Below are 18,396 nucleotides of genomic sequence, written 5' to 3' on the forward strand. Positions count from 1 at the left end.
GGAAGAGCGCACCATAGAGATATTTCCTACGGAAATTTTTATTCGTTGTCGCAAAGAGATAAACGAAATTTTAACATCGAGTTTATCTTGAGCGCATCGCTTTTTCGCTTTGTGAAATATCCCATATGCTCCTCGTGCGATCTTTAAATATTTATATATTATATCTTGAAATATTTAAATTGCCACCGACATATTGTTCCCTGCATTGCAGTGAGAAAGCGGAGAAAAACGTACGATACGCTCATTTACCCAGATGACTTAGCAACGAAATGGCGGCGTCACATCGATGATATAAATCTTCCTCTCCGATGCATAAGCTTGATTTAAAACTGATGAAATTACTGCGAAATCTGATGTTTCTTCCTCTTTGTTTCTTTCCCGATAGTGCGCGAGAGACGAGACGAAACGTATACCTATCTTACCAGCAGTAATATTTAATGAACATTTTAAAATCGAAACATTGATCGTACATCGCTATGTTTTATTCGCGTAAGTATTTTTTTCCTTTATAACGATGGCAGATGTTAGCAAAATATTCTTCATGTTTTAGTAAAAATTCTCGGACGAAGTATATACGTCATTAAAAATACTATGAAATTTACCCGTCCGTTACGCGCCGGAAATATAACTTGCGCGCGTACAGAGGCAGAATAAATATACCAGCTAAAGAGATAACAGTTATGATAACGAAAATATGGAAAATGTAGAATACCGCGCGGCTTAATATGGAGTGCTTCGTCGAAAATATAAATGTATTTCTCTATGTATTATTTTATATGTTATTTATGATTTACATATTCATCCGCAGCGGATTTAATTAAGCAGTCGTGAAATATTTTCATATTAATATACATGCTACAAAAATATGAGAATAATGAAAAATAAAATGACAAATTTTTTATTAACAATAATTAAGCTTTATGAACGTTATTTTGTCTCTAATCGTAAATAATTCGCGTAATTTTATTTCAGAGATAATGTTCTAATCGAAAAAAAGCAATATTTAAACATTTAAAATATTTATTTTAAACATAGTATACATTCGATTTTGGAAGCTTCGCTAAAAGCAATAAGACATCTATGTATTTATTTTTGTTCATTGAGATTCTAACATTTGAAAAAAATACTATGCTATTTTTACGTATGTCCAAAATCAATTAGTTTTGGAATTTCATATTTGGTTACAAGTTACAAGCACATGATAGTTAAATGAAAATAACGATTTCGATAGGAAATGATTGTGGTAAACGGATAACGTGTTACGACGGCAAACACAGTAACGATTAGCGGGACGTTATACGCCAATGGTGATACAGGCGAGGCTGCAGTCTGTTTAAAATCATTGGCGTAGCAGCGTACGTGTTTCGGCGCTCTGCATCATGACGTACAATATATATTTTATGATTTACAAGTCGACGACTCGCCGCTGGCGATCGATTGTGCGATTGACGCTGCCTTCGCTTTCCTATTAATGTTTCCATTGCGCAAAACTCTTACTCATATCTCATATTAGCTTTTTAATTCGTTCATCTTACAATCGATTGACTGAGAACGAACGAAGAATCAGTTTCGAGAGATATTTTACTATTAACATTTACTATCGGAAAAAGGATAGGAAATGCATATGTGAAATGCATAAACGGCTTATTAACGATTCTCGAACCGTGACATGTGTGACGAAACAGCTCGTTTAATAAATCTTCAAAGTGTACCTGCGCTTTGCCGTTAGTACCTAAATATAGTGGTAACACACGCGCTCAAAAGAGTATCTCATTGCCCATTGCCAAGTATGTGTATTGTATGAATCATCGTTTTGGTGTATATACTTTCCATATTTTATAAGTGCTCTAACACAAATAAGTTCTTATATATCAATATAGAAAAGAGAGAGTTTAATCCATCTTGCGTACGAAATAATAGATATATTTTTACAAACGTATTTTAGTTATATATTTGAAAAATATATTATTTCTCATCCATTTGTATCGCGTGCGCATACATATATATATATATATATATATATACAATCGGAATTCGATAAATGCAATTTCCGTCGTTTCTCCTATCGCTGATAGTATTGCAACGTAAAATTTGCAAAAAATCTTTTATAAATCTTTCTGAAATTAAGTAATAAAAAATTGTCTACGCTTAAATGTAGCTCAAGTGATTGCCAGCGATGTTTGTTTTTCTTTTCGGTGCGTGTATTTCTGTGGCACGACCATGGCAAGTATACCAAAGGCCAGCTTTTCTCGTGCGAATTAAACGTAATCTACGCCCAGCCAGCTTCTCATCTCCGAGTTTTCTGATTTTACGTGTGACCGGTCGAAAAATAGAGAAAAGCTGGACTCGCGGCCACTAATGCAGACGCCTATGTACCGTCCTTGGTACTTGCCACGCCGATCAAGTATTGTCTGCATGTAAACCGCTCGACGTAACCGTCTACGGACAAAACATCGCCGGTGCAGTCGGCGAGGGTTTCACAATAATAGGAAAAAAAGGCGACCCTCGCTATTCAGACCCAAAGCGGTTATTTCTCACTATAATTTAATAACGATCTGTATTTTGATAACGATATTATTTCACACTGTTCGAAAGAGGATCGCTTTCAAAATTTTACAAATGGTTCGTTCGCGTACAGTATCAATAATTATATCATACTATATGGAAATACTCGAATCCATAAAGGACACGATTGCCCTTTAGCGTGGTGAATGGACCAAAAACTTATAATCTTCCCAGTTATCCAAAAACCCATTAATACGAACAATACAACGCGACTGTTTTTCATTGGCATTACTTTGTTTTCGCGGAACAAAATATTGGGTCATGCGAATAAAAGTAAAGTCGAATGCTTCTAGCAGACGATAAAAGTAAAAGCAGTTGTTTTGAAGTAAAAGCATGAAGCGAGAGCGTATCCTACATTTCGCATGAATAATCTCTTGCTTTTACTACGAAGAATTTGCCTCATGTTTTAAAGTATGCATGCACGAACATCAGACGGCTATAATAACTATAATTTTAGTAAACGTAATTGTACAATATTCAATTTATTCTTATTATTATTTTTCCTGTTTTCTGTAACTTTTTGTGTAACTTTTTGTGTGCACCGTTAAATATTAAAGGATCAAATTGAAATCAATTCCTTGGGTTAAAATAATATCTTTAACTTTCATTTTTGTGCCGAAACGTATCTATTATTTTAATATAAAACTTAGTTAAAGAAAACAACAACCATCAACAAACATTAACCTATTTCTGTAGTTGAATTACCTATTTAGTTTCAAAGTAAATAACGTTCATACTAATGCGCTTTGTAAATAATGAACTAAACGTGAATCAAATTTAGTAGGTACATTAATTTCTTGAGTTAAATTGTTTAAGTGAAAATGTTCTTGTTAAATTGAATGGCAACCTAGAGGGAATGATTAAGACTGACTCAGATTGGGTATAATTTGACATTACGAATTTAACAGTGTAGACGCGAATCTTTTCTTCGCAACTGCGATTTTCATCGTGAAGTAAACGTTTTCATATTTCTCAAAAGGAAATTTTACTCCATCGCGGAATAGCAAATTTGATCCATTTTATTCGCACGATCAGTTACTTACTTGAGAAACGGTCTTATTGTTTCCCATTTGATTCTTAATTTTCTTCTAATCAATTTCTTTATTGTCATCATCAAAGGTTCAAGAACTTTTCTATTACCACGCCGCGCCGCGACAAAAAGTGGTTCACAGCGCCTCTTACACACACAACCGTAAATGTAAACGCATACTAAGCGAGACACGTCTTGTCGACGATTCATTTTGCATGTGCATCGTACGTAGTGCCACGGCTTACAGGTGTCGCGATGCATCGTTCGGTACACGCGCGCAGCCGGCCGCGTGTGACAGTGACAAAACGGACGGTGACGCATTTACGCGTACACGAGCCGAATGTATCTACATGCCTACCCTGATACTTGATATACACTGAAAAAAATATTTGTGAAATTACATGATTATGCTGGATTTTTTTCCGACCCAGCATAATCATGTAATTATTCCAACACAGAAAATTATAAATAATATTAATTTCACATGCGTTATGTATTTTCGGGATTCCATTGAAAATGGAATTTTATGTACAAAATGTAATTTCACATACACTGTTAAATCTATAGTGTCAAATTTAACTTAACGTGATTCGTCACTGCTCCTACTCAATCATAACGTTATTTTATACTAAAACAATAGTTATATTTGACACTATACAGTATCAATTTGATACTGTATAGTGTCAAATTTAACTATCGTTTTGGTAAAAAATAATGATATATTTAGTAGAAGTAGTGGCGACTCACGTTAGATTAAATTTGACACTATAGATTTAACAGTGTAGTAAATAATTAAATATACATTTTGTGTTTTGTATTTCTACATATTAATTTTACATTGTTGAATAATTTTACAAAGAAAATTTACAAGAAAAAAATTTGTTTTTAGATGTTAATTTCACATTTTTCATGTAAGATTCTGTGTAATATTAAATTTTAAATTTCCATTACATGTAAAATTGATTGATAAATAAATCAAAATCTCCAAATTTTTAATATATAATACTATGCACTGCTAATATACACAGCGACTTGACAGGACTGAAGCCAGGACAGTCATTTATAATTAGAAAAAATAAATGATACACAGAGAATTTGTCATATATTCTTCTCAATTGTAAATATCCTGGCTTTAGTCCTATTAAGTCGTTATGTTAGCACAATGTATAATAGTATTATATATTAAAAGTTTGTAAATTTTGATTTATTTTTCTATCAATGTTATATCAAATGAAAATATAAAATTTCACACAAAATGTGAAATTATCATATGTTTTTTATTATCATGAAATACGGCAATGTTAAGAATGTAATATTATAGGTATATAGAAGTTTGTGTCAAAATCAAATACGAACAAAAAATATATATTTCTGCTTCTTAAGTTTTACAATATCAAACTTCTTGTTTCTTGTCGCAAACTGTATAACTTTATACTGTATGAAACTTTTGTTTCTTATATGTTAATATCACAAACTCTACAACATAAACTTCTTGTTTGTATACTAATATCACAAACTCAAACAAAAAAGATTAAGTAGTACTTTTAATAATTCTTAAATATATAAATACATAAAATATGAGATGATATATATTGCTTCAGAAGAGTTTTGTCATTAAATTGATGACCTTTTTCTTTATTATGCTTTGTTTCTTCTGTCTTAACTGTTAAATCTATAATGTCAAATTTTATCTAACGTGAGTCGCCACTGCTCCTACTGAATATGTCGTTATTTTTTACCAAAACGATAGTTAAATTTGACATTATATCATGTCAATTTGATAGTGTCAACTTGACACTGTACAGTATCAAATATAACCATTGTTTTAGTATAACATAACGATATGATTGAGTAGGAGCAGTGGCGACTCACGTTAAGTTAAATTTGACACTATAGATTTAACAGTGTTGAGCCTTGGTCAGGATGGATTTTTAAGAAGTACCGTTGAATTATTTCTAATGTAGCGCTATAATTTTTTAGATACTCCAAGTTAAAAATATAAAAAGCACCAACTGCCATTTCCAGAGCTGCATCGATGCTGCTAAAATTATCTTTTTCGATTATTACTTTGTATTCTTTGTGGTTTTCTTTATCTGAAAAACTTATCCGAAAAACAGTTATTAAACTGTTAGTTTAAGATTTGTGACAAGTTAGTAAGGAATTATCTTTATCTTTGCCAAAATATTTGTATAAAAGAATTGTAGGTAAAATAAAATTTGGGAAAATATATTTTGAACCAAGGGAATGGTTTTTCATACAAAAAAATTGTGTTGGGATTTTTCATATTGAAATCTGTCAATAAAGTCTATGCAAAGTGACGGGATTTCATAAAAGTTCACAAATATCCATGAGATAAATAGAAATTGATAATGAAATTATGTCATTTTCGAAAAAAACATTGTTCAACACTTTTCAACGAATTCATAAGATTTAACATTTTTCACTATCAATTTGTACCTATCCATTGTGTATCTATAATTTTTTCAGAATTTTTAATTCATTATTAGCTGGGAATAGAACTAATAGAAGGTGATCTCAATACAAACTTTGCAACTTAATGAAGAGTGAAATGGTCTTTGCTCACCAATTTTAATAATGCAGGGGCTGTATGCTTCAAGTGAATGGAGCACTTCTTGTAGTGATTCTTCCTGAGAGAAAAATAAAATTAGTTTCAGTATTAAAATTAACAATAAATATTGAATTTCCTATTAGCGTGAAAAAGGAAATATAGTTTTTAATGGTTGATTCATTGTTGCAACAATACGCTAGCGCAGTCAAAAGATAGACTGCTTTCTTCTTTCTTAACTCTTTGAATCACGAAATTTTGTATCAGACCGATTTTTTTTTAAACATTGTACCCAGAGATTTTTCAGGTCACTGATTATGAATCAAAAGTCAGAATTTTTAACTGAAATAATCAAGTCAGTATAGCGATCGAATAATTTAAAACTTTAATTTCCAAGAATTAATTTATAATAAAAAAAAATAAAACATAGCGAAAAAATCTGAAAAAAATTCTGAAAGAAGCTTTAAAATGTTCTAAATAAATGACTAAATTATCGTTTAAACATTTTAATATGAATAAATAATTTAGTCGGAAATGTATTTTTTCCAAAAAAAGCATAAATTCTAACTATTTATTTACAGCACAATTATACTAGGTGACCACCATGCCGCCAATGGTTAAATATAATAAGTATAACATTGAATTTTTATATGCATCAAAGATTACATGTGGGTATTAATTGTTGATGCAAGGATAAAACGAAAATTAAAAACGCTACTTAATTGTAATTATAAAAATTCAATGTTTAAGAGTATACTTCATTAATCAATTTTGTCAACTTGTAAAGTTTACTGTTTTAACCTGAATTTTGGGATGAATTTATGTCTTGTCAAAATAGAGTTTTTAATAAGTATAAAATTGAAAAATAGATATGGATAGAGCTTTTTTTAATTATACTAATTGCGAAAATTGATAAATGAAAACATGAAGTTGTTGATGAACTAATTAAATTGGAACATATTTCTACTTTAAAAATAAATTTTTCTATATCTTCTTTGAAGTATTTGGAAAATATTTGTAGAACTGCGAATCCAGGTTCAATGTTATTATCAGAGTGGTGTAATTTATTTTATATTCCAAACTCAATTATTTTATTAAATTTGGAATTGATTTTAATTCCTAGCATTGTTAAATCCACTTTAGTTAGTTTTTGAAAGTGTCAATAGAAAGCATTCTTTGATTCCCGTAGAATTGGTCATTCATTTAAGATATGTTTCAAGGATTCATCATTGTTTATTGCCGTCCTTATGATTGAATAGGAATCTTCCAAATATTGATGAAAATTTTCGTCTGTTTCACTTGCGGCATTCAAGGAAGATTTTAAATTTTCCTCATCCAAATTTTCGTCGTTAAGTTCTAGATCCCAATTAGAACAGCCACTTGTAATATTAGCTATCTTTTTTGACATTTTTCCTGCAATCTTTCCTATTGTGGTACATTTTCGTTTAAACGGCCTATTTAAATAATTGTTGCGTTCCATGAGAGAGTTTCATTGTTAAGATAAAGCATCCATCTCCGATAATTTCCATGTCTGAATCAATGTCTTTGAATATTGGATATCGCTCATTTAACTTATGAGCTATACTTTTAAAAGCATTTATAGGAATTTTAGTCTTAATATGACGCATTTCATCCACAATAATTGTACAACTTGAATTTGGATACTCTTACGTCGTTCAAACCATGTCTGAGCAGCTTCGCCATCAGTTTTTAAAATCACCAAAGGTATTGACTTTTCAGCTTCTACTGTCATATTATTGGGAAATTTGTGAAACAGTATATTGAAATTTTTCCATATAATTTAATAATTTGTTGATTGTAATTCAGTTTATGACTGCGAGCTTGTAAGAGCATCAGTGGGATCTTTTTCTTGATGGAGTAGCTTACCATTTTCACTCACAATATAAGTTTCTACAGTACCAGATTCAGATGGTGTACATGATACTGGAGTCCATTTTTCATTCTCCGATAAAAGAATAAATATCTCTTTTTCGTAAAAAATAAGAGATTCATCTTCATCCACAACTGTTCCATCATTTTCTAAAACTAATACTGTGTCTTCTATTTGAAATTTTTGCGATGCTAGAACGTAAAAAACTTATATCAATATTTACAAATGGAAAATTATATGATTCTTTGAGAATTGCTGTTTTACAATTGCAGAAAAACCACAATGAACAATTTAAAACTATAAGTTATTTATACATAAAAGTATAGTACTTTCACATATATATTTTACCATTAATATGTATTTTTACTTTAAAAAAGAAAATTTCCAGTCATATTAGATAATTTTGCAGTCATAAACATGTAATATCCATCCATGTACCATGTCAAATTACATGCATTTTTTTCATACACACGGGTGCAGTGGGATAAAACGAACGAAGAAAACTCTGATCGTCCGAGAATAGGAATTCGAAAATCTCTAAGCGGTTTCTCTATATCCGCGAGATAAGAGTGCGATCATTATACCGCACGTCGTGATTATGCGTGAACACGGAAAAAAAGTATAAAACTGCCGAGAGACGAGACCGCGGCGTGTAATTAAAGCAGAAAAGAGAGAGGAAAGAGCAAATAGTGAGCGACGGTTTAATTAATGCGCCAGTCTTTGTGTACGGCACGTCTCTGTGTGTTAATTAAAATTAACTGATTAAACAATTCGATGTTCTCTCCCCCTCCTTCCCCCTCTCTCTCTCTCTCTCACCGCGCGCGCACGGTTTCCTTGATAATGCCCGATGCAATTCTGTCAAAAACTTGATCTGTGTAAATACGACATATTATTCGAGCAAGAAAATAATTAATTAGTAATTCGCTATCACATGTCGACTGACACTATATAGTTGATGTATTATTTTTTGATGAATCAACTGATAGCGTAGCCGCGCAAATATTTATTGATTAAAGGAAAGCATCGATCATATTAGACTATTGTTTAACGTCAATCTACAGGAATGTATATCTAATTGAACCGCGGCGTCATATAGTTGTATACCTCGATGATCGAAGAATTTAAATAAACACATCTATAACACTTGCTCATGGAAAATTTTTTTTCTATCATGAGCGCTTTGTTGAAAGTGTCTCACACCTAAATTCAAATTAAAAGTTGTTAGATTACATAAAATTATTAAATCATTACGTTAATTAAAAAGTTAAATTAAATTTTAAATTATTTAAAATCGTATATATTTCTACTGGATATCACTCTTAATACGCGGAGCTGTATGAGTTTATATTTTTGCCATTTTCTATTCTATTTGTGTATTTTTTAATTCTGCATTAAATTTAACGATACATACGCGCGCATATAGGTGTACTACGTTGCACAAAAACTTTTGTGAAGAAAAAATTTGTCGACGCTATAGTCGCTCGTAATTTCGTAATCGCACACTTTCACAAATAAATATTATACTATGCCGTTTGAGAGATAAACATTCCGGCATTAGAGATAAAAACGCGCCGCGTTACATTTACAAGATGGTTAATTATTTGTTTCTGATAATTACTGCAGTGCCAGAGTTTACTATGCGCGCATGTTATACGCGCACGCGCATCAACTTTATACTCAGGACTAATCAGGACGAGAAAAAAAATATTAACGAGCAAGAACAAGGTATTAAACTATCTATTTTAATATATCAAAGGATATTACATGAGAAAAGATAATCATGCATCGGGAGTAGCAATAACCAATTTTACCATTGCGAATTCAAGAGTCCTATCTCGATAGGCTATCTCGAGTCAGCGAATGACGGCTTATTCATTCAAAGTCCTATTTTATTCTAAGAATGTCGAGTTATTTTTATTACATGTAATTTCGAGCATAGTACTTTTCTATGGTATTTTTTAAATGAAAAGAACTTGTTTATATGTATATATTAGATAATTTATTTTGAATTGTATCGGTGATATGTATTATACAAATTTATACTTAAAATTAGTGAAATATGACTAAATATATGATTTATTATACCAAATTTTTACAATAGAATAGAATGCCAAGAGATTTTGCTTTACTTTGCATTCTCACAAGTTTAGTTACGTTATAAACATTATTTTAAATGTTAAACAACCGTTTTAATCTCTATTATGCCATCTTCAGTGTCAAATATAAAAACAAACTGTCATTTATTTTTAACTGCGACTTATAAATTTTACGTTCAACTGATATTTAACTTTTCTTTTTATATTTATTTGCACTGAAGATGATCTGAAGCCAAGATGGTTGTTTATTATCTGGTATAATAATACCATTATCGTTTTATTTTATTCTTAGTCTGCTGAGCTGTAGTTATTATCTTTTCATTATTGTATTAAAACGTGTGTTATTATTTATTATTATATTAAATGTTTATTATTATTTATTATTATATTAAATGTTTATTATTATTTATTATTATATGTTGCAAAATCATAATATATAACTTAAAAGATATACGATATATACAAATTTCAATTTTTCATTTTTATTAACGGGTGAATAAAATTCTGACTGGAATTCTATTTTGTGCTCTCGCTGGACCTCGAAAGAATCATTATTCGCGCATATTACGCACACGTGCGCATACGGTCTCGCAAAAGGAGGAGAAGGACAAGCCCGAAAGATGGATAGGAATGAGGTAGAACGAGAAGAAAGAGAGATACCGTGGGATCGGAATTTCTCGAGATTCATTATTATCATTGGAAATAACGCGCGCTAATTTGATCTTCAGTCGAAATACGGTCGCATGGTATCTCCGTATCACGAGTGTGTACTAGCCGTTTTGCACGAATTTGCAAATGACGCATCGCAGCCGATCGCGTAAAAATTCGCGATATTATGTTAAACACATTAATATCAACCGAGAAAGAGAGATGTGAAATTGGAAACACTTCACATTCTCGATATTCAATGTTTCGTTACAATATCTCTGACCTTTTAATGCACATAAAATTTTTAATCATAATATTATTTTCAAATTATTTCATTTCTTGTATTACAATATTTACATATTTAGAATTAATATAAATATAGCGCGTGCTTGCATTATTATTTGAATATCGAATTTAAAAATTGTTCCAGCGTTTGCGTAATTCTATTTTTCCTCTCATTTTTTTTATTCTACCTCAATCCTTTGTGTCACGGTTGAGTTAGTTTTGCGGGAATTAAACGTTTATCGTGCATGTAAAAGTACATCGACGTGAAGAAATAAGTTGGTAAACGTACGTTAAGAACAAAAGTTATTTTCAGAGATCGTTCACGATCAGAGGAGTGGGCGTTATTTCGCAAATATCGTGCACTTCATGTACACGTCGAGATAGATTATCTTTGATTCGCGATGAATGCAAGTCGCGGTATTACGGTCATTTGCTTCTTGTTAGATATTGTTTTCGTAATTATGCGGTGAAAACGGGGGATATAAATGGATGTGGAAAGGACGTTTCTCTCTCTCTCTCTCTCTCTCTCTCTCTCCTACATTTTAATCGAAAATAGCGTTCTATACGGGACGCGCAACTCCTATTACCTCCTCTTCTCTCTTTATCTTTGTCTCTCTCGAACTTTCTCGCTCTCTCAACGTTTGCGTATTCTTTCAGCTTACTTTCTGTTTGATACGCGAAGAAAAATTCGCATAATACTCTACGCCACTTCGGTAAATCGAAGAAATAAGATTGGCGAGTTTATCCCCGCTTCGAAATTAGAGCGTCTCTTCCTCCCTCCCACCCCTCCCTCCTCTCCTTTTCTCTCTTCTCCCACTTGTCTGTTCCTATTTACTTTACCATGTAGCCATAATTTGGTTACGCGGAACGTACGAGAAACATACGAGGAGAGACTGCGGTTTGTTGTGCGCACGAATAGCTGTTCTTCGAGTAGTTGAACATGATGATATCAAAAGTTATTTATAATGCACACCATTGCTCTCAAACTCGCGCGACTTGTATATGATCACGGAAAATGGAAACGTGTATGATGGATTGCCACCACGCAATACAATGGTCTGCAAAAGTATGTTTAATTAACTTATCTTAGCCTCGCCGCATATATTATACTATTAGTAATGCTCCGACTTCTTTCTCTCTTTCTCTTTCTCATCTTTCTTCTTGTCGTTAACTTACGCTTTCATCGCAATCTTTTATTTATATAACCGTGTTATTTCGCGTATATAACAACAATTGTAATCACGCGACTGCTAATTAGAAATTAGCAATCCTATTTTACGGACTTTTTTATTTTCAAGTTTGATGGAGGGGGAAGAAGCGCATCTCTCTCGTCACGGTTAACGAAAATAATACGTTAGTTTAGAGAGTCTAACGATCCAAACGCCGCGCCGCGCCGATTGTCGATTTCTATTAAGCTGGAACGCGAGTAGTGGGAAGTTGATAGGATTTGTATGTGTGTATATGGTGTATGTTGTGTATAAAGTACGTGTTATACCTCGACATGTTGCACTTCGCATAAAGCGCAGTTAGGTCTAATCGATAATCCGTTCAACGCAAAAAATATCACGCCCCCAATGAGAAAGAATTGCCACAAATGCTAAAAGTTAGTTTTCCTGAAATTACGATCGAAAGAGAGAAAAGGCGAATTATATTAAATTATGCATTGGGCTCCTTTTTTCACCGGCCATTGTTAAATTATACATGCGGTCGTTATGCATGAGTTGGCCGAATTGGAAGGCTCATTTTATAAAATATTCCCGCATATTAGTATTAGTACATTAAATTTAACATGTCCATGGTACGCGCGAATAAATTTTTAATTTTTACTATTTTTCGTTGTTTAAATTTTATACATTAAAGCGAAATGGGACTATTTTATATGATTTTATTTTATTCCTGTTATTGATAAAAAATATAAAGAATATCTTCGAAGTTAATTCAATTAAAAATATATTTAATTTCCATCGAAATTATTCAAAGATTATTAATAAATAACAACCATTCATGTACTTGATAAATAGCTGTGGAAAATGGCACTATTACTCTCCAGAGCCCAGTAATGGCGCTATATCCATGTTTCCAGTCGGAAACTCGATCATTGCCAACGTTTATATCTTCCTGTGTAAAATGATGATTTTACAATTGTGACTCTTTTTGAAAGTACACCAAATGTTGCCAAAAGTACTAATTAATGATCTCCGCGTAGTTAAACCGAAATTGAAACCTCAGAGCGCGACGTTTGATTACTGATCGATTTCCGAATGATAAATATCGAGGGGAACGCTCAGTTGTTTAACGATCGAATTCTCTTCCTTCGCTTCCATGCGCGCTCTCTCTCTCTCTCTCTTTCTCTCTCTTCTCTCTCTGGTATCTCTCTTTCCTTCATCGGTTCTACGCGCCAGAGTTAAACAAGCGAAACCACCTAGTGTCGAGCAGCAATGCGGCTGATTTGCGAGGAACAACTTCGAGACCAGACCGAGAACTCGCAGAGAAGTCTAAACGATTCTCTCTGCTAGTGGTGTCCCACGATTTTCACAGCGCATACGAAGATCAGCAACGCGTAAGCGACATTTACAGGAAATTCGGTGAAACTATTCTCAAATGAAGGTGGAATCGAGAAAAATTCTAAACTTGAGAAATCTCGGATTTTTTTTATCACGACAAAGCGTGAAATGGATTAAACTTTTGGCTATCAATGCTTAAAATCTCTTTTCCATCTTCGTAATATCAATATTACGTGAACTAAACAAAGAGAATGAATATAAAAGAGAAGAGATATATAATTTCATTTTTCAAATAATTCTCCGCTGTGACGGAAAGATAAAGTGATAAAGAAATATTCGAGAATGTAATATTTTAACTGTAGTTAAGTTGGACGAATTTACAATATATATGCGTTCGGTTGAAATTAAAATCTATTTGAAAACCAGGACACACAGGGTTAAATGCATTCAAGGTTTGTCCATTATTCACGCTGATTGCACGCGAACGCTAAATTCGTTTAACCAGACATCGTGTAAGATCGTTCGTATGAACTTCGCTGAGGAGGACAAACGTGTAGCAGCGACGCTCGCGATTTCACGGACGTATTAATCGAACATATTAACTTAATTAGGCGCCCAATCAGCTCTTCTATCTGTGTTTGTTGTCACAGAGCTTCGCGGATCGATAGAGCCGCGCGTAGAATTCTTCCACGCGTTTTCTCAACTTCGCCTCAGAGTTCCCTTTTACCGATGCGAAAAGAGTCTTTGAAAGAGTTTTCATAACTTTGAGCGTGATCACCGCTTGTCGTTCTACTTCAGAAACGTTGGACAATAACAATGTGGCACAACAATATAAAGTAGATAGCAATATAAGTTTTACCAATGTCGAATGCAACATTATGATATAAACAATACAAGCATGAGACAACAATACAAAATGGCATAGAAAATATTAATAATTGAATATTTATGATAGAATACATTAACTCTAGAATATATTAATTATATTTCGCGGAACAAATTCTCTATTTAGTTTCTAACAAAGATATTGTTTAATAAAACTTACTTGTTATTGGAATGTTTTCTCGATATTTTTTTTTTTCATAAGAATTATATTATTTATAAAAACTTATACTATTTTTTAAATGACTGAGCTTTGTGTCGAAAATAAACAGCACCCTGAAAGAGGAAATGATTGCAATTACCATAATTTAACTATAATTTATAGTCATTTTTGATGATAAATATATATTTTTTGACAGAATCATAAATATATTTAAATATTATTACTAACAGTATATAAATGTAATTATTATTATTAACTTATAGCAGTAATAACTATAAAATGGAGCTCTTAATCATATTTATCTTATTATTTTACCATGTAATTACAGTCACAAATTCTAAAAACTTTCCTCTCGTTGTCAGTACAGGATTAAAATAACGATTGCAAAGTAACGATTTTCTAAAATTACTTTTAACATGAGAAAACGCGTAAATGTAAGGTAAATATAAGGAGGAAAAAAAGTTGAAACTTCCGAATAAGATTTTCTGATAGTAAATCTTGACTTTTTAACGAGTCCCTGCCGCCGCGCCACGAATACGGTCAGAATCGATATTCTCGGAACGTTCTTATCACAGGGATGACATGAAACAACCGTGTTTATTTGTACTCGTATTCGTGCTGTAATTAAATTTCCACAAATACTTGTGTACATCTAATTTATTCGGAAATTTATGATTTTATGAATTAGCCATGCGTAACTTTTCGCGAATATTTTTAAGTAACTGTTATTAATTTTCCATAAATATATTTATGTGTCTCTAATTTGTCTAAGAATTCATAATTTTACGAATGAATCATGCGTAATCTTTCGCGAATATTTTTAAGTAGCTGTAATTAAATTCGTAAATAAAAAAAATATAAATATATTTGTGTATATTTAATTTGTTCAGGAATTCCTGATTTTATAAACGTGTAACTTTTCGCGAATGTTTTTAACCCGTAACTGGAACATAAGAATCCTGGCGATCTCGGGACATTTTCCTATTTTTCTTATTTTTCTTATTTATCTTATTTTTTATACATATATATCTTGTTTTATTTGTATACTAGGCTAATTATCGTACTATATTTATGCTAAGAGAGAGAGAGAGAGAAGAGTTCAAGTATTTCAATTTTTTATATAGTTGAAAAGAACTTTTAAAACAATAACAAAAAACTTTAGTGGCAACAACCTATATATGGTATATATTTATCATCACAAAAATATATATCTCTGTTACAAGTTAAATAGTACGGAATGTTCGAAGGACATTGTTCATATACAATGACAAAAGACACGAATCATGTTGCAAACAAGCTTGCCCTCGACGTTTCGTAATGAAGTCCTGAAAGGATGGAAGGGCGAAGAGGAGTAGAAATAAGACGAGCAGAATTGTTGGTGCGGTACAAAATATGAGGAAGAAATGAGAGGAAGAAGAGGAAAAGCGAAAAGAAAGGAACGGTGAAATCGAGGAAGAAGATGAAAGATGAACTAAAGAGGATAAGATGCGAGCGGGAAGTCGGAGTGAATAGCACGAGAATGTTCTTTCGCATAAGCAGTACGCGAGGCATTACAGCATATACGAAGCTTTACGATCGGCGTTCCAGATGTATAGTCGTTTTTCGATTCCGGGGGAATTTCGACGAAACAATGAGGCCACAAGATAACCAGTCTCGCGCTGACTATTAAATATCCGCAAATCCGCGTTATGACGGAATTTGCGATCTGCGCACACGTGCACGTTCACTTGGAAATACGAAATCAGACTAAGAATGGAAAGGAGCTAAAAATGAGATCTACATTTATTGCGATCACCGATCTCGAAGGTATCGCGTGCGGAATGGTACAGTTATCTCTACTCGAGCAGTTTTTAAGTCACATTATGAATATTACGACGCGGGACACGTCGATCTCGAAGATTTATTACGCGTGACGAAACATAAAACCGCGAACGAAGCTCACACTCGCTCACACAATAATTTGCACAATGGAAAATTCTTTATCTCATCTGAATGCGGCATATATTGCAATCTAATTTGAAAATTCTAATCCTCGTTATTATATCCGAGTCAGCAAGGAGTATTTACCGTGAAAACAGCTAGGGACGGTCAATAGCGAATGATATAATACGGCCCGGTAGCGCGCGCGCTCGGCTTGTTCTAAATCTGAATTTCATGTTGCACGAGAGAACACTCAATTTGCACGTAATAATCTGAAAGTCAACTATCCCGTTAAAAGCGAAATAGAACAACGGACAGCGACAAGTTGCATCTGGCTAGTTACGACGTTACGTAACGACAACAACGGTGTGACGAAGAAATTGTTTACGAAGAAATTGTAGAAACATTTGCGCGACACACATCCGTTTGATAATTTTATTTAAATTGCAAAAATGGTTCGCCATTTACCAAACGTGTTTCTCGTAGGTATGCGTTATACACTTAGATGATTGACTCGATTCGCTCGAGTGACTCACTCCTCTCGAAATCGATGCGATCATTCGACGCTAAGATGTTAGTTGTTACTTCGCGAATACTATATCATTGACTCTAAGAGCCATCTTGTTTTTCTGTTTCAGGTATGACGCATCAAGTTGCTACTTTAAGAAAAATAGATCGTGCAGCATGCGCAAAAGCTCTACCGAGAGGTAATGGGACCGACATAAATCAACGTGATGTTTACGGGAAGTCGAGACATGTACGTTTTGTCAAACCGCAATTCCGCAGGCTTTAGGTCACTTTAATTAGGTCACTTTAATGTTTTATTATATTGCTCGAATATTCATGTCGGAAACCTGACTTTATCGATACATCATAATTCTACTAAATGTGGAATTACTACGAGGACTAATAAAATATAAATTCCTGCAAATTTTATAAGTACATTAGTTATATTCATCATGTTGTCATAATAACATATCAGGAATATTAAAAATTGTTTATAATAATAGGATATATTTTATAATAATGTAGAGCACAGATAAAATTTATTCAGGAATAATTAGTTTATTAGCCATTGAAATGTCTGCATAATTTAAACGGACGTCGAGCACAATCGCAGCGGAGCTGGAGTAAAGATTAAATGCAAGCAATTGCATCATTCTCGATTAATCACGTCGGCATCGACGTTGACGTCGATAGGCCGGAATTTTAATTACATTCATTAAAATTATTATCAATTGATCGTTGTACTTTTTGAAGCATACATATACCGATTTAACACTAATTTCGAATTAACTTGGATTTGTAAAATATACACGAGCGCAGTAATAATTTCCCTAAATACAAATTAATTATTCCGTCTACGTGGCGCCGTTTCCACGGAATATTCGCTGTATCGAGCAAGTTTATTCACAGACTGGCAGTATTATCAACCCGGGAATAGTGCACTACTGTTGATTGCATGTTGCATTTAAACTGTATTCAAGTAGTATCTTATTTGATTTCGAAAATGAATTGCGTGGCAACAACGTGGCGTTATTGTAAAAAAAAAAAAGAATATGTAGAATGCATAACGAGACAAGGCAATAGCATTCGCATTTTTTTATTATTAAGACAGATATTATAATATCCGTTATTTTGGCTGTCGCATCCGTTATTATTCAAGCGTGTTCAGCCTTGATTAAAATTCTTCCGCGAACGTCTTCGCAAAGGCTACCAATGAATTCTCAGTCGCGACAAAATTCAAGGTAACACAGTTTCTCTTTTATTACCACAAAATAGTATTTTCGAAAAAAAGAGGAGCAGACGAAAATAATAATCGTGATTGAGTGTATTAGACACGGTG

The 18,396-nt window shown here is 32.8% G+C and overlaps 1 protein-coding gene across 1 annotated transcript in view; it reads left to right on the forward strand.

Annotated features, from left to right (window-relative positions):
- The window catches only part of LOC108725045 (AT-rich interactive domain-containing protein 5B-like), a 69,879-nt gene extending 52,479 nt beyond the window's left edge, over positions 1-17,400 (forward strand). Inside the window, exon 3 of the mRNA XM_018451816.1 lies at positions 17,189-17,400. Coding sequence (XP_018307318.1) covers positions 17,189-17,194 — 6 coding nt within the window. The 3' untranslated portion in view covers positions 17,195-17,400. The remainder of the gene's footprint in view (positions 1-17,188) is intronic.
- Positions 17,401-18,396: the final 996 nt, after the last annotated feature.

Source organism: Mycetomoellerius zeteki, unplaced genomic scaffold (assembly GCF_001594055.1).
Source record: "Mycetomoellerius zeteki isolate Tzet28-1 unplaced genomic scaffold, Tzet1.0 scaffold323, whole genome shotgun sequence".
Taxonomy (NCBI): domain Eukaryota; kingdom Metazoa; phylum Arthropoda; class Insecta; order Hymenoptera; family Formicidae; genus Mycetomoellerius; species Mycetomoellerius zeteki.